The sequence below is a fragment of the Hemiscyllium ocellatum genome, chromosome 25 (genome assembly GCF_020745735.1).
Source record: "Hemiscyllium ocellatum isolate sHemOce1 chromosome 25, sHemOce1.pat.X.cur, whole genome shotgun sequence".
Taxonomy (NCBI): Eukaryota; Metazoa; Chordata; class Chondrichthyes; order Orectolobiformes; family Hemiscylliidae; genus Hemiscyllium; species Hemiscyllium ocellatum.
In genome coordinates, this window is record NC_083425.1 from 1,788,057 (window position 1) to 1,813,768 (window position 25,712).

The 25,712-nt window shown below is 48.4% G+C and overlaps 1 protein-coding gene across 3 annotated transcripts in view; it reads right to left on the bottom strand.

Moving 5' to 3' along the window:
* radil2a (Ras association and DIL domains 2a) overlaps positions 1-25,712 on the bottom strand; it is a 108,628-nt gene that overhangs the window by 58,496 nt on the left and 24,420 nt on the right. For all 3 annotated transcript variants that reach the window (XM_060844658.1, XM_060844659.1, XM_060844660.1), the window contains exons 5-10: positions 21,241-21,951; positions 19,012-19,049; positions 15,571-15,734; positions 12,895-13,007; positions 936-1,158; positions 221-393 (exon numbers count right to left, since the gene is read on the bottom strand). In XM_060844658.1, coding sequence (XP_060700641.1) covers positions 221-393; positions 936-1,158; positions 12,895-13,007; positions 15,571-15,734; positions 19,012-19,049; positions 21,241-21,951 — 1,422 coding nt within the window. The remainder of the gene's footprint in view (positions 1-220; positions 394-935; positions 1,159-12,894; positions 13,008-15,570; positions 15,735-19,011; positions 19,050-21,240; positions 21,952-25,712) is intronic.

The following is a 25,712-nucleotide window of genomic DNA, read 5'->3' on the forward strand; positions in this document are numbered from 1 at the left end:
AGGACAGTGGAATCAAGGGTTATGAAGATAAGGCAGGAACAGGATACTGATTGAGGATGATCAGCCATGATCATATTGAATGGTGGTGCAGGCTCGAAGGGCAGAATGGCCTACTCCTGCAGCTATTGTCTATTCTCTTTTGTCTAAAATTGGCCTCAGCTGCTATCCGGGATTCCCGGTACAACAAAGGGTTAATTCATGATAAACGGAAGCAGAATACCTGGAGGAGAGTCTCCTTGGGAGTGGCGAGCAAGTTGACAGCTGTCGATAACTTGAGGAAGAGTTCAGCAGCCTGCTCTCCAAGCCCAATGCCCTGAATCCAGTCAAGCAGCAAGTCCAGATTGGCACGGATCTGCACTCCCTTCGTCCACTGGTAGAAACCTCCTCCTGATCCTGGAAGGCATAGAGACGCACAGTGAGGAAGAAACCACTGGAAAAGTGAGGGGATTCCCAGCCACTTGAGGAGGGCAGGTTATGATCAGGAGAATGGAGGATTCCAGCCAGGACTCCTGCAGAAAGGAGTGAGGCTCCAGGCTGCAGAAGGATGGGATGGGGGTCCACAATCAGACTAAGGTGTGGATCCTGGCCACAGAGACACATTCTCCCACCATCACAGTGAGAGAGCTTGCTCACCCAGAGGGAGTCCTTGCAGGAAAGTGAGGAATCCCATTCTAATAGTCCAGCCCAAACACAGCATGATCTTCACAACACTGACACTTTAGTTCAGTCTGGAATCTAATTGAGGGGCTCAGGGTGGTTTCCTGGGTGTGAGTTACAGACTGGAATTTAATCGAGAGGTTCACAGTGGATTATAAATACAGTAATTCATACCTTGGAGTGGGCTACAGAATAACACATACCCGAGAGTGACAGACAAACTGACTGACATAAAAAATTATACAAATTTGGGCAGTGGGTCCACAAGCTACACTCACCTCGTTCCATGAGAGCATTGAAGAGCGATGCATTGGTGAAGAAGAGGAGATAAGCAAAGAGCTGAGAGGCAAGCTCAGGATGAACTCGATACTCTTTCAACAGGCTCAATGTTCCCTGGAAGATATCCAAGACGTCCTTAACTCCTTGGGGGATGCTGAGCTGTGTTGTCTCAGTTGCAAAGGGATTGCTGTCCAACATCCCAGGCAGGACAGTGTACAGGGTCTGCAGGGGTCAATAACAAACACACCAGGCTGGTTAACATTACTATAATCTTTTCTGTGCTCATTACAGTAAAGAATGCCAGTTATGGACAATTGGCCAATCCCAATTTATCATGCAATGTCCCATCAAACATTCCCAGGGTAGGTCAGCATGGGCTTTCAGATAAAAAATGAAGATCTCTCCACCGTTGCTCCCAATGCTCCCCTGCCCAAAAGCTAAGTTATTGCCACACTGATGACATCAGAGTGATACTGCCATGACTTTAACCATTTGGTGTCCTGCCCAAGAGCAGCTTTGCTGGCCAGCACCAACATCTGCTCAGCTTCGAGGTCATTCCACCGATGAATAGTCCATCGATGGTCATTGGTTGGTTTTTAGCCATTTGGACAGCATCTGGTAACCCAGTTTTACACACCCATTCAAAGAGAGGGGGAAAGGAAGGCATTGAGGCCAATGTAGTCAGGACACTCTACTGTTAACAGGGAATATGTGGAGGAGATTTTCTGGAATGGTCCCAAGGATAGAGAGCCTCAGTTCATGCAAAGACATTAGAAACAGTAGAATTCTTTTCCTGAGAGCACAAATGAACGGGAGCCGAGCAGGGAAGACAGTGGAGCAGCAGTGGCAGGGGTTTCTGGGATCATTTGGAAGGCACAGCAGAAATTCAACCCAAGGAAGAAGAAACACACTAAGGTGAGGGTGAGGCAACTGCGGCTGACAAGGGAAGGCAGGGACAGCATTAAAGAAAAAGCATTCAATGTAGTGAAGATTGGTAGGAAGCAGAGGATTGGGAAACCTTTAAAAACCAGCAAAGGACAACTGAAAGTAACAATTAGGGAAGCAAAAATGAAATGAGAGTAAGCTAGCAAGTCATTTAAAAGAAAATTGCAAGAGTTTTTAACAAGTATAAAAGTTAAGAGAGAGCAAGAATGAACATTGGATCGCTGGAAAATGAGGCTAGAGAAGGAATAATTGGGAACAGAAGAATAGCAGAGAAACTGAATCAGTACTATGCTTCAGTTTTCACAGTGGAAGACACCAACAGCAGATTAGAACTACAAAGAGAGTGAGGGGCAGAGGTGAGTGTAGTGGCTATCACTAAGAAAGTGCTGGGGAAGCTGAAAGGTCTGAAGGTGGATGAAGCACCCGGACCAGATGGACTACACCCCAGCATTCTGAAGGAAATAGCTGAGGAGATTGTAAAGGCATTGGTGGTGAACTTTCAGGAATTACTGGAGTCAGGGAAGATTCCAGAGGACTGGAAAATGGCCAATGTCCCTTTTTAAGAAGGGAGATAAGTAGAAGACAGGCAATTACAGGCCAGTTAGACTAACCTCAGTTGTTAGTAAGATTTTAGAGGCCATTATTAGAGATGAGATTGTGAAAGTGCACAATGAAATAGAGCTTCATCAAGGGGGAAGACATGCCTGACATTTTAGAATTCTTTGATGAGAGAGTGAAACAGTTAGACAAAGGAGAGCCAGTGGATATGATCTATTTGGATTTCCAGGAGGCCTTTGACAAGGTGCTGCACAGGAGGCTGCTGAATAAGAGCCCATAGTGTTAGAGGCAAGGTATTGGCTTGGATAGAGGATTGACTGACCGGCTGAGGGCAGAGAGTGGGGTAAAAGGGTCCTTTTCAAGATAGCAGCCAGCGACTAGTGGAGATCCACAGGGTTACTGTTGGGACCATCACTATTCACATTATACATTAATGGTCTGGACAAAAGAACTGCGTGCATTGTTGCTTAATTTGCAGATGAAGGAAGGTGGGTGAAGGTAGTGTTGAGGATAATGGGAGGCTGCAGAAGATCTTGGACAGGCTGGGAGAATAGGCAAAGAAGTGGCAGATGGAATATAATGTGGGAAAGTGTGAAGTTATGCACTTTGTCAGGAAGAACAGAGGTCTAGAATATTTTCTAAATGATGAAAGCCATCGGAAATCTGAGGCACAAAGGGAATTAGGAGACATAGTTCAGGATTCTCCTAATGTTAAAATGCAGGTTCAATTGACAGTTAGGGAGGCAAATTAGCATTAATTTCAAGAGGGCTGGAATACAAGAGCAGACATGTACTGCTGAGGCTGTAAAAGGCTCTGGTCAGATAGCATTTGGAGCATTGTGAGCAGTTTTGGGCCCTGTATCGAAAGAAGGATGTGCTGGCATTGGAGGGGGTCCAGAGAAGGTTTACAATAATGATCCTGGGGATGAAGGGCTTGTCATATGAGGTTGAGGTCTCTGGATCAATACTCAATGGAGTTGAGAAGAATAAGGAGGACTGATTGAAACGTACAGAATACTGAGAGTCCTGGACAGAGCGGATATGAAGATGATATTCCCACCAGAAGCAGAGACTAGGAGCCAAGGGCACAGCCTCAGGGTAAAGCAATGACCCTTTAGAACTGAGATGAGGAGGAAATTCCCCAGCCAGAGGGTGGTGACTCATTGCTGCAGAGGGCTGTGGACACCAAGTCAATGAGTGCATTTAAGACAGAGGTTGATGGGTTTTCGACTAGTGAGGGGATGAAAGGTTCAGTGGAGAAACGGGGAGAAGGTAGAAAAATGGGATTGAGAAACATATCAGAGCTGAAAATGTTTTGCTAGAAAAGCGCAACAGGTCAGGCAGCATCAAAGGAGCAGGAGAGTCGACGTTTCGGGCATGAGCCCTTCTTCAGGAATGAGGAAAGTGTGCCAAGCAGGCTATGATAAAAGGTAGGGAGGAGGGACTTGGGGGAGGGGCGTTGGAAATGCGATAGGTGAAAGGAGGGTAAGGTGAGGGTGATAGGCCAGAGTGGGGGTGAGGGCGGAGATGTCAGGAAGAAGATTGCAGGTTAGGAAGGTGGTGCTGAGTTTGAGGGTTGGGACTGAGACAAGGTGGGGGGAGGGGAAATGAGGAAACTGGAGAAATCTGAGTTCATCCCTTGTGGTTGGAGGGTTCCTAGGCGGAAGATGAGACGCTCTTCCTCCAGCCGTCGTGTTGCTATGGTCTGGCGATGGAGGAGTCCAAGGACCTGCATGTCCTTGGTGGAGTGGGAGGGGAAGTTGAAGTGTTGAACCACGGGGTGGTTGGATTGGTTGGTCCGGGTGTCCCAGAGGTGTTCTCTGAAACGTTCCGCAAGTAGGCGGCCTGTCTCCCCAAAATAGAGGAGGCCACATTGGGTGCAGCGGATGCAGTAAATGATGTGTGTGGAGGTGCAGGTGAATTTGTGGCGGATATGGAAGGATCCCTTGGGGCCTTGGAGGGAAGTGAGGGGGGAGGTGTGGGCACAAGTTTTGCATTTCCTGCGGTTGCAGGGGAAGGTGCCGGGAGTGGAGGTTGGGTTGGTGGGGGGTGGGGACCTGACGAGGGAGTTACTGAGGGAGTGGTCTTTTTGGAACACTGATAGGGGAGGGGAGGGAAATATATCCTTTGGTGGTGGGGTCCGTTTGGAGGTGGCGGAAATGACGACGGATGATATGCTGTATACGGAGGTTGGTGGGGTGGTAGGTGAGGACCAGTGGGGTTCTGTCCTGGTGGCGATTAGAGGGGTGGGGCTCAAGGGCGGAGGAGTGGGAAGTGGGGGAGATGCGGTGGAGAGCATTGTCGATCACGTCTGAGGGAAATTGAGGTCTTTGAAGAAAGAGGCCATCTGGGCCATACGGTATTGGAAATGGTCCTCCTGGGAGCAGATGCGGTGGAAATGAAAGAATTGGGAATATGGATGGCGTTTTTACAGGGGGCAGGGTGGGATCAGTTCCAATACCGAATAACCCAGATGGCCTCTTTCTTCAAAGACCGCAATTTCCCCCCAGACGTGGTCGATGATGCTCTTCACCGCATCTCTTTGAGCCCCGCCCCTCTAATCGCCACCAGGACAGAACCCCATTGGTCCTCACCTACTACCCCACCAACCTCCATATACAACGTATCATCCGCCGTCATTTCCGCCACCTCCAAACGGACCCCACCACCAGGGATATATTTCCCTCCCCTCCCCTATCAGCGTTCTGAAAAGATCACTCCCTCAGTGACTCCCTCGTCAGGTCCACAACCCCCACCAACCCAACCTCCACTCCCGGCACCTTCCCCTGCAACCGCAGGAAATGCAAAACTTGTGCCCACACCTCCTCCCTCACTTCCCTCCAAGGCCCCAAGAGATCCTTCCATATCCGCCACAAGTTCACCTGCACCTCCACACACATCATCTATTGCATCCGCTGCACCCGATGTGGCCTCCTCTATATTGGTGAGATAGGCCGCCTATTTGCGGAACGTTTCAGAGAACACCTCAGGGACGCCCGGACCAACCAACCCAACCACCCCGTGGCTCAACACTTCAACTCCCCCTCCCACTCCACCAAGGACATGCAGGTCCTTGGACTCCTCCATCGCCAGACCATAACAACACGACGGCTGGAGGAAGAGCGTCTCATCTTCCGCCTAGGAACCCTCCAACCACAAGGGATGAACTCAGATTTCTCCAGTTTCCTCATTTCCCCTCCCCCCACCTTGTCTCAGTCCCAACCCTCGAACTCAGCACCGCCCTCCTAACCTGCAATCTTCTTCCTGATCTCTCCGCCCCCACCCCACTCCGGCCTATCACCCTCACCTTAATCTCCTTCCACCTATCGCATTTCCAACGCCCCTCCCCCAAGTCCCTCCTCCCTACCTTTTATCTTAGCCTGCTGGACACACTTTTCTCATTCCTGAAGAAGGGCTCATGCCCGAAACTTCAATTCTCCTACTCCTTGGATGATGCCTGACCTGCTGCGCTTTTCCAGCAACACATTTTCAGTTCTGATCTCCAGCATCTGCAGTCCTCACTTTCTCCTTGAGAAACATATCAGCCATGATCAAATAGTGTGGCGGACTTAATGGACTGAATGGACTAATTCTTTTCCTATATGTAATGGTCTTATGGCAGAACCATTGCTGAATCCCCCACGATCAACAACCAGGGGTTACCATTGACCAGAAACTACACTGCGCCAGATATATAAATACTGTGGCTAAAAGAACATGTCAGAGGCTGGGAATTCGGGGGTGAATTATTAAGCTGCTGATTCTACAGAACCTGTCCATCAACTACAATGTTACTGGATGGAATCATGTTACTGGATGAGTGCAGCTCTATCAATGTTCAAGCAGCTCAACAACAGACAGGATTAAACAAGCTGGAAGACTGGAGATTAGCTAATGTGGTGCCACTGGTTAAGAAAGGTGGTAAGGACAAGCCAGGGAACTATAGACCAGTGAGCCTGACATTGGTGTTGGGCAAGTTGTTGGAGGAAATCCTGAGGGACAGGATGTACATGTATTTGGAAAGGCAAGGACTGATTCGGGATAGTCAACATGGCTTTGTGCGTGGGAAATCATGTCTCACAAACTTGATTAAGCTTTATGAAGAAGTAACAAAGAAGATTGATGAGGGCAGAGCAGTAGATGTGATCTATATGGACTTCAGTAAGGCGTTCGACAAGATTCCCTATAGAAGACTGGTTAGCAAGGTTAGATCTCATGGAATACAGGGAGAACTAGCCATTTGGATACAGAACTGGCTCGAGGGTAGAAGACAGAAGGTGGTGGTGGAGAGATGGTTTTCATACTGAAGGCCTGTGACCAGTGGAGTGCCACAAGGATCAGTGGTGGGTCCACTACTTTTCATCATTTATATAAATGATTTCGATGTGAGCATAAGAGGTACAGTTAGTGAGTTTGCAGATGAGATCAAAATTGGAGGTGTAGTGGACAACGAAGTGGGTTACCTCAGATTACAACAGGATCTTGATCAGATGGGCCTGTGGGCTGAGAAGTGGCAGATGGAGTTTAATTTAGATAAATGCGAGGTGCTGCGTTTTAGGAATGCAAATCTTATACACTTAATGGTAAGGTCCTGGGGTGTGTTGCAGAACAAAGAGACCTTGGAGTGCAGGTTCATAGCTCCTTGAAACTGGAGTTGCAGGTAGATAAGATAGTGAATAAGGTGTTTGGAATGCTTTCCTTTATTGGTGGGTGTATTACGTACAGGAGTTGGGAGGTCATGTTGCGGCTGTACATGACTTTGGTTAGACCACTGTTGGAATATTTTGTGCAATTCTGGTTTCCTTCCTATCGAAAAGATGTTGTGAAACTTGAAAGGGTTCAGAAAAGATTTACAAGGATGTTGCCAAGGTTGGAGGATCTGAGCTACAGGGAGAGGCTGAACAGGCTGGGGCTGTTTTCCCTGGAGTGTTGGAGGCTGAGGGGTGACTTTGTAGAGGTTTACAAAATTATAAAGGGCATGGATAGGATAAATAGACAAAGTCTTTTCCCTGGGGTGAAGAACTAGAGGGCATAGGTTTAGGGTGAGAGGGGCAAGATATAAAAGAGACCTAAGGGTCAACTTTTTCACGCAGAGGGTGGTATGTATATGGAATGAGCTGCCAGAGGAAGTGGTGGAGGCTGGTACAACTGCAACATTTAAAAGGCATTTGGATGGAGTATATGAATAGGAAGGGTTTGGAGGGATATGGGCCGGGTGCTGGCAGGTGGGCCTAGATTGGGTTGGGATATCTGGTCTGCATGGATAAGTTGGACCGAAGGATTTGTTTCCATGCTGTACATCTCTATGACTCTATAACTTGGCATGCCAATCATCTTCAACATGCACACTCTCCAGTATCCATGCACACTGGCAGCAGTGTGTACCATCTACAAGACACAGGACAGTAACTCACAAAGGCTCCTTCAACAGCACCTTCCACACCCACAACCTCCACCACGAGATGTAACCATTGTCCAGTGTCATAAAAAACTCATCCAATTCACTCAGGTCCTTTCAGGAGGGAAATCTGGCATCTTTACCTAGTCTGTGTTTTGAGCAGTTCGCACAGTCAACGAATGCTGGCCCAGGCAGCAATGTCCACCTCCCGTGAATAAATGAAAATAAGGAGGGTTGGTGACATGGTGTTTAGCCAGAGGTGATATGAGAAAACGTGTTTCAGGCAGTGAGCTGTTACACTTGAGGTTCTGAAAGATCTGCCTTCACATGTTAGACTCTTTCACTCGTCATGGATTCCCCAGCAGAAGGAACAGTTTCTATCCACTGCATGCGTTCCCCTGTACAATGCTGGAAAAAAAAAATCAATCTCATCGCCTTTAATCTATAAATGCCAGGGAATAGAAACAACATTGGTGCGTTCGAAAGCTTGAAGGTCAGCTTTTGGTGTCCAGGTGCATTCTGGCAGATCAATTCTACCCTCCCTGCAAAATCTTTCACAAAGAGATCACTTTGAACTGAACTGAAATCCATGCAGTCTTTCAGCAGAAAGGCTGGCTGATTGTTGCAACATAACCACAGGTTTTGATTCATTGGGAAATATTACAAACCTTGCTGAAACAACACAGAATAAACAGTCAGCATCAATCTACATCAACAACAGCAGCAACGCAGAAGGGAGAGTGTCAAACCCAGCCCTGTCTGATTAGCACCATACTGTAACAGGATTGAGGAAATGTTCAAATGTTTGTGTGTTACTTTCCATTTAAAGCCCCAACAGACCGAGATTTTGAATGGAATGGGATGAAAACCTTCACAAGGAAAGCTTTAAGCCAGGAGCCAGTGAAGCAGCAGAGCAATGACAGAACCAGTCTTGTCTCTACAGTTGTGTGGTTACGACAGTAAAACTCAATCCATTTACGACTAACCGCATACAGAACTGCTCAGGTTTCTTACAACATGCCAAGAAAGGAAGAGAAGCCTCCAGCAACCCACCAGCTAGCTGTACACACAACCCCTCGTTGTCTCAGGTAATGTTGAGTCATGTACAGCAGAGGTCAGTGTGTATGTAAGACGCAGACATGTTTGAGAGAGCGTGTACAATGCACAGTATGTGTGCGGGAACACAGAAGTATATATGAAACAGACAATATGTGTGTGCGGGTGTGTGTGTGCATGTGCGCGCGTATGCGTGTACAGTGTGTGAGTGGAAGCCATGCCCCAGTGACAGGCAGTCTGTGTGTGGGACTGTACTACAGTAAGAGTCAGTGTGTGTGGAACTGTACCCCAGTGAGAGTCAGCATGTGTGGGACTGTACCCCAGTGACAGTCAGTGTGTGGGGGACTGCACCCCAGTGAGAGTCAACGTGTGGGGGACGGTACCCGAGTGAGAGTCAGTGTGTGTGGGACTTGGACCCGTACCCAGTGATAGTCTGTGTGAGAGTCCAATTAGAACAACATAGAGCCATTGTTAGGCTTTGTCCACACTTTGTGGTCCCAGTGGAAAAGATTTCTCCAGTTGGCAACAGAATGGAAGACGCCAGGGCTGGGCTAGTTAATGTGAAGCTGCTTCAATAATGAAAGCACTTTTACATTTATGCACACAAGCCGTTCATCTATCTGTCTGATATTAGCACCGTCCCAAATCCTCAATCAATCCAGCTCTGGGGGATTCCGTTGTGTCAGGTATTGGCGTTTCAGCTACAGACTGGTTTCCTGAGCTGTCAAACACATTTCACCACTCAGAATCCAGACTTTCTGGTAATACCAGACCTGCACTGGATCCCTGTTTGTGAATCTCAACACAACTAAACTGAAAATCCACTTAAAACCAGAAGCAACAAATACATCATCACTTCAGTCAGTAGCTCATGTCTGAAACTCCTATTCCAGGAGTTAGAGTCAGTATGTGTGTGGGACCCCGTGCCCAGCCAAGAGTCAGTATGTGTGGGACTGTACCCCAGTGAGTGTCAGTGTGTGCGGGACTGTACCCCAGTGAGTGTCAGTGTATGTGGAACTGTACCCCAGTGAGAGTCAGTGTGTGTAGGACAGTACCGCAGTGAGAGTCAGTGTGTGTGGGACTGTACCCCAGTGAGGGTCAGTGTGTGTGGGACTGTACCCCAGTGAGAGTTAGCGTGTGTGGGACTGTACCCCAGTGAGAGTCAGTGTGTGTGGGGCTGTACCCCAGTGAGGGTCAGTGTGTGTGGGGCTGTACCCCAGTGAGAGTCAGCGTGTGTGGGAGTGTACCCAGTGAGGGTCAGTGTGTGTGGGACTGTACCCCAGTGAGAGTCAGCGTGTGTGGGAGTGTACCCCAGTGAGAGTCAGTGTGTGTGGGACTGTACCCCAGTGAGGGTCCGTGTGTGTGGGACTGTACCCCAGTGAGGGTCCGTGTGTGTGGGACTGTACCCCAGTGAGGGTCCGTGTGTGTGGGACTGTACCCCAGTGAGAGTCAGCGTGTGTGGGAGTGTACCCCAGTGAGAGTCAGTGTGTGTGGGAGTGTACCCCAGTGAGAGTCAGTGTGTGTGGGAGTGTACCCCAGTGAGAGTCAGTGTGTGTGTGGGACTGTATCCCAATGAGTGTCAGTGTGAAGAAGGGAAGAAATGTTTGGTGCCAGTTGATCTCTTTCTCAGCTGCTGCTGAGAATAAGCAGTAAGCTAATGAAAGCATTCTTCTGTCAATAGGATCTCTCTCTCTGTGTTTATCATGTTGGGACAGAAACATCCATTGCCCTCAGTTCACTGAAAAGCACTGGCCGTGTTCTCTGTGCCAGTCTCCAGGCTGGTGTAACTGTGTCTGTTGTAAGCCTCTTGTTCCTGTGATCTCCCAACGACTGCATCCCCCACATTCTTCTGTAGTTAATGCACGGCTCCTGCTCAGAGATGACTGGAGCTAGTGGCATCGGCAGGGAGACCTGAACTTCTTATTCTTACACACACTACCCCACCACAGAAATACCTGCACTTACACAATCACGTATGCACGTGGTCTCATTCACACTTGCATATTCACTAACACATACAAACACTTGAGCAAAGCTTTAATTGAAAGATGATGTTCCCTAGTTTGTCTTTGGCACTCCCAACATCAACGTAGATGTGATATCATCACGAAAAGAGCGCGGACACTGAAATAATTCCTTTGCTCTTGGTGGCCATGGCATCTTTCACTTCCATCTGAGACTGCACACTGGCCCTAACTTTCATGTCTCAAGCGAAGATGACACTTCTGAAGGGACAGCAGCCCCCCTGTCTGCCCAGAGCTCTGTGCTCTTGTCTCTGGAAGGACCTTGAACCCACAACTTGTCACTGAGAGGAGAGTGACCTACTCACCATGGCACAGTGAACCTTGTCTGAACCTGATGTCATTGTGAATGCCTCAAACAGAAAGCTGCCCACTTCACATGAAAAGAGGTCTTGTTTCTGTGTGTGAACACTGTTGCAACAGGTGTCCCTCCTGGCACACCATATCAAAGACATTCTTTTAATTTATCCTTTCATAGGACAGTGATAGAACATAGAACATAGAAAAATACAGCGCAGTACAGGCCCTTCGGCCCTCGATGTTGCGCCGACCGAAGCCTACCTAACCTACACTAGCCCACTAACCTCCATATGCTTATCCAATGCCCGTTTAAATGACCATAAAGAGGGAGAGGCCACCACTGCTACTGGCAGGGCATTCCATGAACTCACAACCCGCTGAGTAAAGAATCTACCCCTAACATCTGTCCTATACCTACCACCCCTTAATTTAAAGCTGTGTCCCCTAGTAACAGCTGACTCCATTAGCGGAAAAAGGTTCTCACTGTCAACCCTATCTAAACCCCTAATCATCTTGTACACCTCTATCAAATTTAGGGCGGCACGGTGGCACAGTGGTTAGCACTGCTGCCTCACAGCGCCAGGGACCTGGGTTCGATTCCTGCCTCAGGCGACTGACTGTGTGGAGTTTGCACGTTCTCCCCTTGTCTGCGTGGGTTTCCTCCGGGTGCTCCGGTTTCCTCCCACAGTCCAAAGATGTGCGGGTCAGGTGAATTGGCCATGCTAAATTGCCCATAGTGTTAGGTTAGGGGTATGGGTGGGTTGCGCTTCGGCGGGTTGGTGTGGACTTGTTGGGCCAAAGGGCCTGTTTCCACACTGTAAGTAATCTAATCAAATCTCCCCTAAACCTTCTTTTCTCCAATGAGAACAGCCCCAAGTGCCTCAGCCTTTCCTCATACGATCTTCCTACCATGCTAGGCAACATCCTGGTAAACCTCCTCTGCACCCGTTCCAATGCCTCCACATCCTTCCTATAGTATGGCGACCAAAACTGCACACAATACTCCAGATGAGGCCGCACCAGAGTCTTATACAACTGCAACATGACCTCAGGACTCCGGAACTCAATTCCTCTACCAATAAAGCCCAGTACACCATATGCCTTCTTCACAGCACTATTTACCTGGGTGGCAACTTTCAGAGATCTGTGTACATGGACACCAAGATCCCTCTGCTCATCCACACTACCAAGTAGCCTACCATTAGCCCAGTAATCCATCTTCTTGTTACTCCTACCAAAGTGAATCACTTCACACTTAGCTACACTGAACTCCATCAATGTGGCTGGCAAGGCCAGCATTTGTTGCCTATCAATAACTGCCCTTGACTGAGTGGCTCAGACCATTTCAGAGGCGAGGTAAAAGGTCTAGAGTCACATTTCGACCAGACCAAGTAGGGAGAGCAGGCCTCCATCGCTGCAGTGCATTAGTGAACCAGGTGGGTTTTTAACAACCATGCCAGTTTCATGCTCACCATCACTGAGAGTAGTTTTCAATTCCAGAGTTATTCAGTGAATTTAAATTCCACTGGTTGCCTACAGTGGGATTTGAACTCATGTCCCCAAAACATGAGCCTGGGCCTCTGCCCAGTGACAGTACCACTGTGAACCCATTCCCCCCCCCCCCCCAAGCCGGTGGGTCATTGCCCCAGGAGGGATGGGCCTGGTAGAGGGACCACTCACCTTGGTGAGGTAATAGACTGACTGCTGAAAGGTGAACATGATGACCTCCTCCAGTACTGTCATGGCCTCTTCACTCGCTGCCTTCGTGGATGAGAGCTGGTCCTTATAACAATCTATGGAAATAGAACCAACAAGAGATTAGGGATCAAAGTATAAATAGCAAACATTTTCATAGCAATGCAGGCAACCTTCTAATCACGTGCTCAGATGGAAAGTCAAATCAAATTGATCATGTAAATGTCTATCTGCATGATTTGTATTGTGCTTTGTATGTATTTTACATGAGTTTATGTTGTGTATATGATTTAAGTATGTGGGATTTAAGTGAGTGAGTGTGTGCGTGTATGTATATGTGTGTGCATGAGCGTGAGCATGCGTGTATATGTTTGTGTGTGTGCACGAGCATGTGTGTGTATTGAACATTCCTGAGAAAGAGAGTACCCATTAAACATGACAGGGAGATGAGGAAACGTTTCCTTTGCTGTGGTCACTAAATGACCCTGTGGCACATCAACTGTTTAATGAATTAATCCTCACTTAGCAGATCATGAACACAGGGAGGTTTCAGCAACTCTCATTGTGAAGTCCCCCTGAGGTGTTTTGGAGAGCCACGTGATAATGTGTGCCCCATTCCTCCAACCTCTCAAGGAGAGCCGGTAATACCCAGGTATTCTGGCACTCGAAGGGGAGTCATTGATGCCCTGGATTGTTAGCTCAGTGGTGGTCTTACTGACCCATCGCCATGAGTGAGAGACAGCAGAGGGTGCCCAGGAGAGTAAATGTGATCGATTTCAATGGGGAAAGATGGAAGGAGGCACTGAACACTAACATGTACTGGTTGGGCCGAATGGCCTGTTTGTGTGAAATATACCTTGGAATCAGATCACTCCTTTGTATACGCAAGTGAAGCCCTATCCTGATAATGTCACTTCTAAAAACTGAGTGTAACACTGGAAAGAGACTGCACTGTGACAGGATTGTCTCCCTCCCTCCTGCTGACCAATCCGACTGGCTTCATGGGATGGGGAAATACTCAGCTGTCCTCTAACTCTCTGAGCTGCCCAGATCCCTGGAGAGCTGCTGATTTAAACACCTCCTGTTTGAAGATTCCTTTGAGAAGGTTTCAGATGGATTGGAGTTCTGAGTGGTGTGAGGATTTACAGTGCACCCAATTCACTTTGAACACTGTGACTAATCCAAGAATCAGCCCATTGAAGCATTCCAATTAAAACTCTCAAAGTCTCTCGTCACCCTGAGGTAATATGGTCACACACAATAGCTTGCCTTGCTGCCTGACCCCGAGCCCATGCCCACTCAATGATTCTCCCTGCCCACAACCTGTTTCCCTCCAGGGATGTCTGAGCAGCCCAGTGACTGATTCATTCAATTGATGGTAGAGCTTCATTCTGTTTTGAGAGAAAACAGGGAAGGGTGGGGCATGGGGGAAGACAGAGACAGAAAGAGAGAGAGAGAGAGAGTGCATGTGTAAAAGGGGAGAAGGAAAAAGGCAGGGGGAGGTAGATCAGGAGGCAGGCAGCTGGGAGACCATGGTGTCATGGAGATATTGTTGGATGAGTAATCCAGGCTAACACTCGACATAACCAGTTCATATCCCATGACACAGCTGATGGTATTTAAATTCAATTACTACATTGGGAAGTGAAAGCTAATCTCAGAGACAGTAACCACAGAGCTCTCAACAATTCTCCACGAGGGAAGGAAATCCACTGCCTTTACCTGGTCTGGCTCACACGTGACTCCAGACCCCCAGCAACATGGTCGACTTTCAACAATCCTCTGAAATGGTCTAACAAACTATTCTGTTCAAGGGTCAATTAGAGACAGGCAACAAATACTGTCCTTGCTAGAAACCTGACAGATTAAAGAAAGGAAATAGGGAGGGAGTAGAGGACAATTGGATGAAGTGTTCGGGAAAGGAAGAAAACGAGAAGGGGTCATATTTGGATGCATCGGGTAAATGTTTGGCCAATTTCCTTTGGTCAAATGCTAACACAGGGCAGCAATGGCACTTACCATCTTCTCACTACACCCAGCATCATTACTCACAGTCACTCAATACACAAAACTGTGTGTGCCCACAGCCCTACGTGCAGACAACACTGTGTGTGTGTGTGTGTGTGTGTGTGTGTGTGTGTGTGTGTGTGTGTGTGTAAATAACCGTGTACGTACATTGAATTATAGAATCCCTACAGCATGGAAACAGCCTTCCAAAGACTCATTTACCCCTGCCTAATGCACCTATCCTACATATGCCTGAACACTATGGACTATTTAGCAAAGCAAATTCATCTGACCTGCGCACCTTTGGACTGAGAGGGGAAACCGGAGCAACCGGAGCAAACCCCCGCAGACACGGGGAGAATGTGCAAACTCCACACAGAGAGTCGCCTGAGGCGGGAATTGAATCTGGCTCTCTGGTGCTGGGAGGCAGCAGTGCTAACCACTGAGCCACCATGAACTTTAAGCTAACCTTGTGTACATAACCATGCATGTACACATAACTGTGCATGTACATGAGCATGTGTGCATGTAACTGTGGGTGTGTACGGAATGGCGAGTGAACATTACCATGTGCGTAGATAACCACGAGCCAGTACACCCATGTGGGTACACAACCACTGAGGTGTGTGACAGGACCAACACGTACTCACTCACCATACTGCTCTGTGAGCTGATCCCATGTTAAGAGTTTGGGAACCTCCTGTTGAATGAAGTGCAGCAGTTCGATGGAATTGGACATCCAGTATATGAGAGGCTGCAGTCCTGGAATCAGGTCTGGCATTCGGGTCGGAAGGACTTCCTCACTGTCCCCGGTCTCACTGTCATGGGAAACATCAATTGATTGAGGTCAGTCACAACAGACAAGCCAGAGGCAAAACAAGGCCACGACGCCAACATGCAGATTGGGGCAAGAAGTGGGAAAGTCCATTCAAATTGTGCCATGATACAGCATAAAGAGACCATTCGACCAACCATGCCTGTGCTCGCTCTTTGGGAGAGCTACACAATTCATCCCAAGTGGTTCCATACAACTGCTCTTTGCCCATGACACTGCATCTTTTCCCTGATCGAGAACTTAATTCATTTGTTTTATCATCTTTGAATCGGTTTCCACTGCCCTTTCAGACAATGTGTTCCAGATCACATCCTGCTGGGTCATTTCATTTCCCTTGAGTCATGGCCTTTTTTTCCCCCGGATTCTCTTTAATCTGGATCCACGGTTCTGCCATTGGAAACAGTTTCACCTTAATTCCTCAACCCAAAGTTATCATCACGTTCAGTAACTATCGGATGTCCCACAACACACACTGCTTCAAGGAGAATAATCCCAATCTCTCCAGTCTCAACATTCACTGGAAACTGGGACTACCACGCATGTTCCAGGAAACCTGTTCTGTTCTTTCTCACCATCCTCCAAAATCTTGGAATTCCTGCCCTTGCGGCACTGGTGGTGGTGGTGGTCGGGAAGGTTGGGGGTGGGGGATGCTACCTACAGCAAACAGCAGCACATCAAGAAAGCACCTTAACACCACTTGTCAGGGAAACCATGGTCGAGCAATAAATGCTGGCCCACACCATAATACCCACACTCTACTAACTGGAAATATTCTCTCAATTAATGAGAAATGAGATGCAGAAAGATCTTTCCAAGCCCAAGATCCCACATCCATGATCAGTCTCTTGCAGGGGGTACAGGGGACGTTTACAAGAATGATCCCGGGGATGAAGAGTTTGTCATATGAGGAGTCGTTGAGGACTCTGGGTCGGTACTCAGTGGAGTTTATTTGGATGATTGAAAGTTACAGAATACTGACAGACCTTGATAGAGTTGACATGGAGAAGATGTTTCCACTAGTAGGAGAGACTAGGATCTGAGGGCACAGCCTCAGGGTGATGGGTCAACCCTTTGAAACTGAGATGAAGAAAGATTTCGTCAGCCAGAGGATGGTGAATCTATGGAACTCATTGCCAGGAGGGCTGTGGGGGCCAGGTCAATGAGTGTATTTACAACAAGAGATAGTTAAGTTCCTGATGAATAAGGGAATCAAAAGTAATCGGGATAAGGCAGGAGAATGGGGTTGAGAAACACATCAGGTATGATCGAACAGGGGAGCAGATTCGATGGGCTGAATGGCCCAATTCAGTTCCTATACCTCATGATCTTATAAGGGCAAAGGCAGCAGACCCATGGGAACACCACCCCCTATATGTTCCCCTTCCAGCCACCCTCACCATCCTGACTTGGAAATAAATCGCTGTTGCTTCAGCGTTTCTGGGTCAAAATCCTGGAATCCCCCCCAAGGGCATTGTGGGTCTACCTACAGCAAGTGGTTTAAGGAGGCAGCTCACCCCCATCTTCTCAAGGGGGCAACTAGGACTGGGACAATAAATGCTGGGCCCAGCCAGTGACGTCTACATCCTGGGAATGAACTGAAGAATGCTTTTCACCTTTAGGTACACGCTTCTCAAGCCCCTGCAGATCCTGCATTTTAATAGCACCTTTCAGCACAGCAGGAAATGCCAAAGTACTTTTTAGTTAATGAAGAACTGTGAAAGTGTAATGACAGTTGTAAAACAAGAAACACAATATTGTAGAACAAGGCCAAACGGAAATTTACACTTTACACAGCACAGTTCACTTCTCAAAACGTCTAGGTGTCTCACTAGAGTACACAAAGACAGAGCAAATCACCGCGCGGCAAATGATCACAGGTGACTAAAAACTTTGCCAAAGAAGTGGACATTAAAGAGTTTAATACAGGAGAGTGAGCCGCACTGTCGTAGGGTCAGTGCTGAGGGAGTGCCCCACCATCAGAGGGTCAGTGCTGAGGGAGTGCCGCACTGTCGGAGGGTCAGTGCTGAGGGAGTGCTGCACTGTCAGAGGGTCAGTGTTGAGGGAGTGCCGCACTGTCACAGGGTCAGTGCTGAGGGAGCGCTGCACTGTCACAGGGTCAGTGCTGAGGGAGTGCCGCATTGTCGGAGAGTCAGTGGTGAGGGAACACCGAATTGTCAGAGGGTCAGTGCTGAGGGAGTGCCCCACTGTCAGAGGGTCAGTGCTGAGGGAGTGCCACACTGTCAGAGGGTCAGTATCGAGGGAATGCTGCACTGTCAGAGGGTCAGTACTGAGGGAGTGCCGCACTGTCGCAGGGTCAGTGCTGAGGGAGTGTCGCACTGTGGAAGGGTCAGTGCTGAGGGAGTGCTACATTTTCAGAGGGTCAGTGCAGAGGGAGTGCTGCATTGTCGGAGGAGCAGCGCTGAGGGAGTGCTGCACTGCCGGAGGGTCAGTACTGAGGGAGTGCCGCACTGTCGGAGGGTCAATGCAGAGGGAGTGCCGCACTGTCGGAGGGTCAGTGCTGAGGGAGTGCTGCACTGTAGGAGGGTCAGTACTGAGGGAGTGCTGAACTGTCAGAGGGTCAGTGCTGAGGGAGTGCTGCATTGTCAGAGGGTCAGTACTGAGGGAGTGTTGCACTGTTGGAGGGTCAGTGCTGAGGGGGTGCTGCACTGTCGGAGGGTCGGTGCTGAGGGAGTGCCGCACTGTCGGAGGGTCAGTGCTGAGGGAGTGCCGCACTGTCGGAGGGTCAGTGCTGGGGGAGTGCCGCATTGTCGGAGGATCAGTGCTGAGGGAGTGCCGCACTGTCAGAGGGTCAGTGCTGAGGGAGTGCCGCACTGTCAGAGGGTCAGTGCTGAGGGAGTGCCGCATTGTCGGAGGGTCGGTGCTGAGGGAGTGCCGCACTGTCGGAGGGTCGGTGCTGAGGGAGTGCCGCACTGTCAGAGGGTCAGTGCTGAGGGAGTGCCGCATTGTCGGAGGGTCGGTGCTGAGGGAGTGCTACACTATCGGAGGGTCGGTGCTGAGGGAGTGCCGCACTGTCGGAGGGTCGGTGCTGAGGGAGTGCCGCACTGTCGGAGGGTCGGTGCTGAGGGAGTGCCGCACTGTCGGAGGGTCGGTGCTGAGGGAGTGCCGCACTGTTGGAGGGTTAGCGCTGAGGGAGTGCCGCACTGTCGGAGGGTCAGTGCTGAGAAAGATTAATTTCTGCCCCGAGCTAACACGTTCCACTGCGGATCTTGAAGACTGATGGGGTTCAGCTGTGAACTTACTTTTCTCTCTGAGTTGCTGCGAGCTCTTTCGATTTCTCCTAAATAAGGAAAGAACAGTTAATGAGAAGGTGGTCTCTGCCAGAACTCTCAGAAACAATTTAAATGGTCAACGCTCTGAGGAGGTACATCAACCCATTGTCCACAATGAGGAGTGTGGGGTATATCAGAGTGTTACAGTGAGGGGTGTGGGGTACATCAGTGTGTTATAGTGAGAGGTGTAGGGTATATCAGTGTGTTACAGTGAGGGGTGTGGGGTATATCAGTGTGTTACAGTGAGGGGTGTGGGGTACATCAGTGTGTTATAGTGAGGGGTGTTGGGTATATCAGAGTGTTACAGTGAGGGGTGTGGGGTACATCAGTGTGTTATAGTGAGGGGTGTTGGGTATATCAGTGTGTTACAGTGAGAGGTGTGGGGTATATCAGAGTGTTACAGTGAGGGGTGTGGGGTATATCAGTGTGTTACAGTGAGGGGTTTCGGGTACATCAGTGTGTTACAGTGAGTGGTGTAGGGTATATCAGAGTGTTATAGTGAGAGTTGTGGGGTATATCAGTGTGTTACAGTGAGAGGTGTAGGGTATATCAGTGTGTTACAGTGAGAGGTGTAGGGTATATCAGAGTGTTACAGTGAGGGGTGTGGGATACATCAGTGTGTTACAGTGAGAGGTGTAGGGTATATCAGAGTGTTACAGTGAGGGGTGTGGGGTATATCAGTGTATTATAGTGAGGGGTGTGGGGTACATCAGTGTGTTACAGTGAGTGGTGTAGGGTATATCAGAGTGTTATAGTGAGAGTTGTGGGGTATATCAGAGTGTTACAGTGAGAGGTGTAGGGTATATCAGAGTGTTACAGTGAGGGGTGTGGGGTATATCAGAGTGTTACAGTGAGAGGTGTAGGGTATATCAGAGTGTTACAGTGAGGGGTGTGGGATATATCAGTGTGTTACAGTGAGAGGTGTAGGGTATATCAGAGTGTTACAGTGAGAGGTGTGGGGTAAATTGCTGTGTTACAGTGAGGGGTGTGGGGTATATCAGTGTGTTACAGTGAGGGGTGTGTTGGGTATATCAGAGTGTTATAGTGAGAGTTGTGGGGTATATCAGTGTGTTACAGTGAGAGGTGTAGGGTATATCAGTGTGTTACAGTGAGAGGTGTAGGGTATATCAGAGTGTTACAGTGAGGGGTGTGGGATACATCAGTGTGTTACAGTGAGAGGTGTAGGGTATATCAGAGTGTTACAGTGAGGGGTGTGGGGTATATCAGTGTATTATAGTGAGGGGTGTGGGGTACATCAGTGTGTTACAGTGAGTGGTGTAGGGTATATCAGAGTGTTATAGTGAGAGTTGTGGGGTATATCAGAGTGTTACAGTGAGAGGTGTAGGGTATATCAGAGTGTTACAGTGAGGGGTGTGGGATATATCAGTGTGTTACAGTGAGAGGTGTAGGGTATATCAGAGTGTTACAGTGAGAGGTGTGGGGTAAATTGCTGTGTTACAGTGAGGGGTGTGGGGTATATCAGTGTGTTACAGTGAGGGGTGTGTTGGGTATATCAGAGTGTTATAGTGAGAGTTGTGGGGTATATCAGTGTGTTACAGTGAGAGGTGTAGGATAAATCGCTGTGTTACAGTGAGGGGTGTTGGGTATATCAGTGTGTCATAGTGGGGGGTGTGGGGTATATCACAGTGTTACAGTGAGAGGTGTGGGGTATATCAGAGTGTTACAGTGAGGGGTGTGTTGGGTATATCAGAGTGTTATAGTGAGGGGTGTGGGATATATCAGAGTGTTACAGTGAGGGGTGTGGGGTATATCAGAGTGTCACAGGGAGGGGTGTGGAGTATATCAGAGCGTTATAGTGAGGGGTGTGGGGTATATCAGAGTGTTACAGTGAGGGGTGTGGGGTAATTTCTGAGCATTATAGTGAGGGGTGTGGGGTATATCAGTGTGTTACAGTGAGGGATGTGTTGGGTATATCAGAGTGTTACAGTGAGGGGTGAGGGGTTTATCAGAGTGTTACAGTGAGGGGTGAGGGGTATATCAGAGTGTTACAGTGAGGGGTGTGTTGGGTATATCATAGTGTTACAGTGAGGGGTGTGGAGTATATCAGAGTGTTACAGTGAGGGGTGTGGGGTATATCATAGTGTTACAGTGAGGGGTGTGGGGTATATCAGAGAATTCTACTGTGAAGTTTGGGCTATCTTTTAGAATCTGAACAGAATATTAACCCCCGATACTGACCCACATGACTGTTTGGATCTGGCTTGCTATCCTGAGCAGCAATCTGCGGAAGTGCGTGGGCCTGAAGGAGCTGGCTGAGTGCTGGATACACTGGCAGAGCAGGAAGGCTGGCCTCAGTTTGGAGTGCACACTGTCTTTGGCTGGGCTGTTGATAATCCAGTTCAGAAGTGCATCTTCCTGCGAGAGATTGTACGTGAAGACATAGTCTCTGCCCTTCGAGTCTTTCAGCCTGGGACCAGGTTTCTCTGCTGAAGGAGTTATGGCCTGTTGTTGATTCTCCTGAACGATGCAGCCACACATCTTACACATCAGCTCCCCACCTGGGCTTAGGCTCAGCACTGGCGACAGGGACCACGCAGGGCTTTGGCTGACAGCAAGTTTGCGGAGGGTCGGGTCTTTGTACATGAAGAGGTAGTGGGCCCCCATGCCCAGGAGGTCACCTGGCTGCAGCTGGCTCTCTGTGCAGAGCCGGAGACCGTTGTGAGTGACCACTGCTCCTTTGCCCGGTTTGATCAGTGTCACCAGCTCAGGGCCATCAGCACTCTCTCTGTTGGAGCTCGCCTCGTGACGCCGCACCCGGCAATGTTGCAAGCAGATATCTGGGGCTGACAACTGGATGTCCACCTTCTGCCGCTCCTCCTCACCTTTCGGCTCATCCAAGTAGCGGCCAAACACATGACTGCTTCCATTCAGCACATAAATAACAAAATCCTGGAATTAAAGACAAGCTCGTAAGAGAGGGCAGACAAACAAGGAGACAGGAAAGAAGGCTAAAGATCAGGAAGGATGGTTCCTGTGTCTACCAGATAGTCACAACCCTCAGGTGAAACTTCTATCCTCAATTCCCTTCAACACCCCCTGCTTCTTCCTTTAAAACCGTGTTCCCTTGTTACTGACCCTGCTACAAAGTGAAAACCCTGTCTACGAATCTGGAATGTTATACAGCCCAGCCTTCTCCACGTTAAGGATAACAACTCCAGCCTATTTCGTGTCTCTTCAGAGCTGACTCACTCCAGGCCAGGTGCCATCTCAGTGAATCTCTTCTGCTCCCTCTCGAGATGAATCGCATCTTTTCGACAGTGTGGTGACAAGAACTGCACACAGTACCCCCCAGCTGTGGTCTAACTAATGCTGCTCCATCATACCCTCCTTTTGTATTCAAAGCCTTGACTGAAGGCACGTATCCCTCATGTGTCTTTTGCCACCTTATCCCCTTGTCCTGCTGCCTTCCTGGAGTCCTACCATTGGTTGCGTGCTCCCTTGCCTTATTCGTCCTCACAAAATGCACCCCATACTTATATAGTCAGTGTTATACAGCATGGAAACACACCCTTTGGGCCAACTAGTCCATGCTGACCAGACATCCCAATCCAGCCTAGTCCCGTCTGCCAATATTTGACCCATATCCTTATAAACCCTTCCTATCAGGCAAGTTGATGACGTAGTGAACAGCAAAGAAAGCCTTCGACGATCGGACAATATACAGAGCAGCTGCTCAAATGGGCACACTGTGGCATTTCATCTTTAAAAGTCAGATCATTGAGTATAGGAGTTAGGACAATATTTTACAGCTGTACAGGACATTGGTGAGGCCACTTTTTAAAAAGTATGTACAATTCTGGTTGCCCCTCTATAGGAAGGATGTTGTTAAACTTGAGAGGGAGCAGAAAAGGTATACAAGGATGTTGTCAGGATTGAAGATTTTGAGTTTTAGGAAGAGACTGAATAGGCCAGGATTTTTAATCCCTGGAGCACTGGAAACCTTATAGAGATTTCTAAAATCATGAGGACAATCATTCAGATTACATTTTAAATGTTGTAATTGTACCAGCCGCCACCACTTCCTCTGGCAGCTTGCTCCATACACATACCACCCTCTGTGTGAAAAGGTTACCCTTTTAGAAAGGTCCTTTCTAAATCGATTTCCTTAAACCTATGCCCTCTCGCTTTGGATTCCCCCACCCCGGGGAACAGACAAAGAACAAAGAACATTACAGCACAGGAACAGGCCCTTCGGCCCTCCAAGCCTGCACTGATCCAGATCCTCGATCTAAACCTGTCGCCTATTCCCTAAGGATCTGTATCCCTCTGCTCCCTGCCCATTCATGTATCCGTCTAGATACATCCTCAATGACACTATCATGCCCGCTCCTATCACCTGGCAACGCATTCGAGGCACCAACCACCCTCTGCATAAAGAACTTTCCACACATATCTCCCTCATACTTTACCCCTCTCACCCTGAACTCATGACCCCGAGTAATTGAGTCCCACACTCTGGGAAAAAGCTTCTTGCTATCCACCCTGTCCATATTTCTCATGATTTTGCAGATCTCAATCAGGTCCCCCCTCAACCTCCATCTTTCGAATGAAAATAATCTTAATCTACTCAACCTCTCTTCGTAGCTCGCACACTCCATACCAGGCAACATCCTGGTGAAGCTCCTCTGCACCCTCTCCAAAACATCCACATCCTTTTGGTAATGTGGTGACCGGAACTGTATGCAGGACAGACATTGTCTATTTATCCGATTTATGCCCTTCATGATTTCATAAACCTCTATAAGGTCACCCCTCCGCCTCTAATGCTCCAGGGAAAAACCCTCAGCCTGTTCAGCCTCTCTCTATAGCTCAAACCCTCCAGTCCCAGCAACATCTTTGTCAATCCTTTCTGCACTCTTTCACGTTTCACAACATCCTTCCTTTTGCAGGGAGACCAGAAATGAATGCAGTATTCTTAATGTGGGCTAACCAATGTCCTGTACAGCCACAACATGACCGCCCAACTCCTGTACTCGATGCTCGGACTTTTCAACATCAAATCCCACTTGTCACAGTTTGCCCTCTGACCAACCCGTACATATCATCCTGCTGTTTGAGATAACATCACCAACGTACATGTCATCTGCAAACTTAGCTATCAAACCCTTGATATTCATGTACATGATTAATATACACAACAAGCAGCTGTGGTACAGCACTGGGAAACAGGCTTCTATTCACAACCTTTGACCATCACTGTCGGGCTCTGATAATTTTTGATATAATTTGCCAAACTGCCCTGGAACCAATGGGCTCATACTGCCTTGACCAGCCTTCCATGTGAGACTTTGTTAAAAGCTTCATTGAAGTCCAGGTAAATGGCATCCACTGCACACTGCCACCCACACACCGAGACATCTCCTTGACAAACTCACTCAGACCTGTCAGCCATGATCTCTCCTGACAAAGCCCTGTCAACATCCTTAATTAATTTTTGCTTCTCCATGTGAAGATACTTATGTCCCTTAAAAATACTTCAAGTTGTAATTCCTTTCATTTTTGACCCTTGGCTTAGAAAGGATGAAAGATGCTGCTTTTAAGAAAGGAGACTATGTAAAGAGGCGGCTGCAATTTTAAAGATCATGTTGATTGCAGCACATTGCATCCACCGGTAATGTTTCTGAGTCAAACAGCATTAAGCTAATAGGTTCTGAACAAAAGGAACACTGCTTCATAACATTGTTTGACTGGTTCCTAACCAAGGGATTATTGTTTGTGTGTTACCAATGCTGCACTGAGAGAGTGCCTCACTGTCAGAGGGTCAGTACTGAGGGAGTGCTGCACTGTCAGAGGATCAGTACTGAGGGAGTGCCGCACTGTCAGAGGGTCATTGCTGAGGGAGTGCCACACTATCAGAGGGTCAGTGCTGAGGGAGTGCCGCACTGTCGGAGGGTCAGTACTGAGAGAGTGCCACACTGTCGGAGGGTCAGTGCTGAGGGAGTGCCGCACTGTCGGAGGGTCAGTGCTGAGAGAGTGCCGCACTGTCGGAGGGTCAATGCTGAGAGAGTGCCACACTGTCGGAGGGTCAGTGCTGAGGAAGTGCCACACTGTCAGAGGCTCAATGCTGAGGGTGCATTTGAGTACTCTAGCCCCATCTTTGAGTTCTTGGCCCAACACATTGGATGGTATAGCATTACAAATTGTTGGCTAAATACTGCTTAAATATTATGCGGTTTCTGTTTCAAGCACATAGTTCCAGATGCCCACCATCCTCTGGGTGAGTAAACGTCCCTTCAGCTCTCTAGTTTTACTCCTATTCTATGTTAAATCTCTGCCCTCTGGTTACTAACAATTCCAACTAATGGAGAAAAGCAATCTGAGGGAGTGCTGCAGTATTCATATTCACTCACTCATCAATTAACATCACAAAACAAATTGCTCATTATCCTGGTAGTGCCTGTGGGATTGAGCTGTGCACAAATTAGCTGCTGCAGTTCCTCCATTACATTTCAAAGGTTTGCTGCTGGCCTTTGGCAGCGGGACATCCTGAAGCTGTGATAAGAACAGCAGGATTTTGTTAATGGAGGTGTTGCTCTCTGTATCAGGAATAATCAGACTGCAGTCATTTTCACTCCAGGAGGCTAGTTTGTTATCACAGGTTTTAGCATCCTGAGGGAGAATGGCCCTCAGAATGGATCTATAATCTTGGT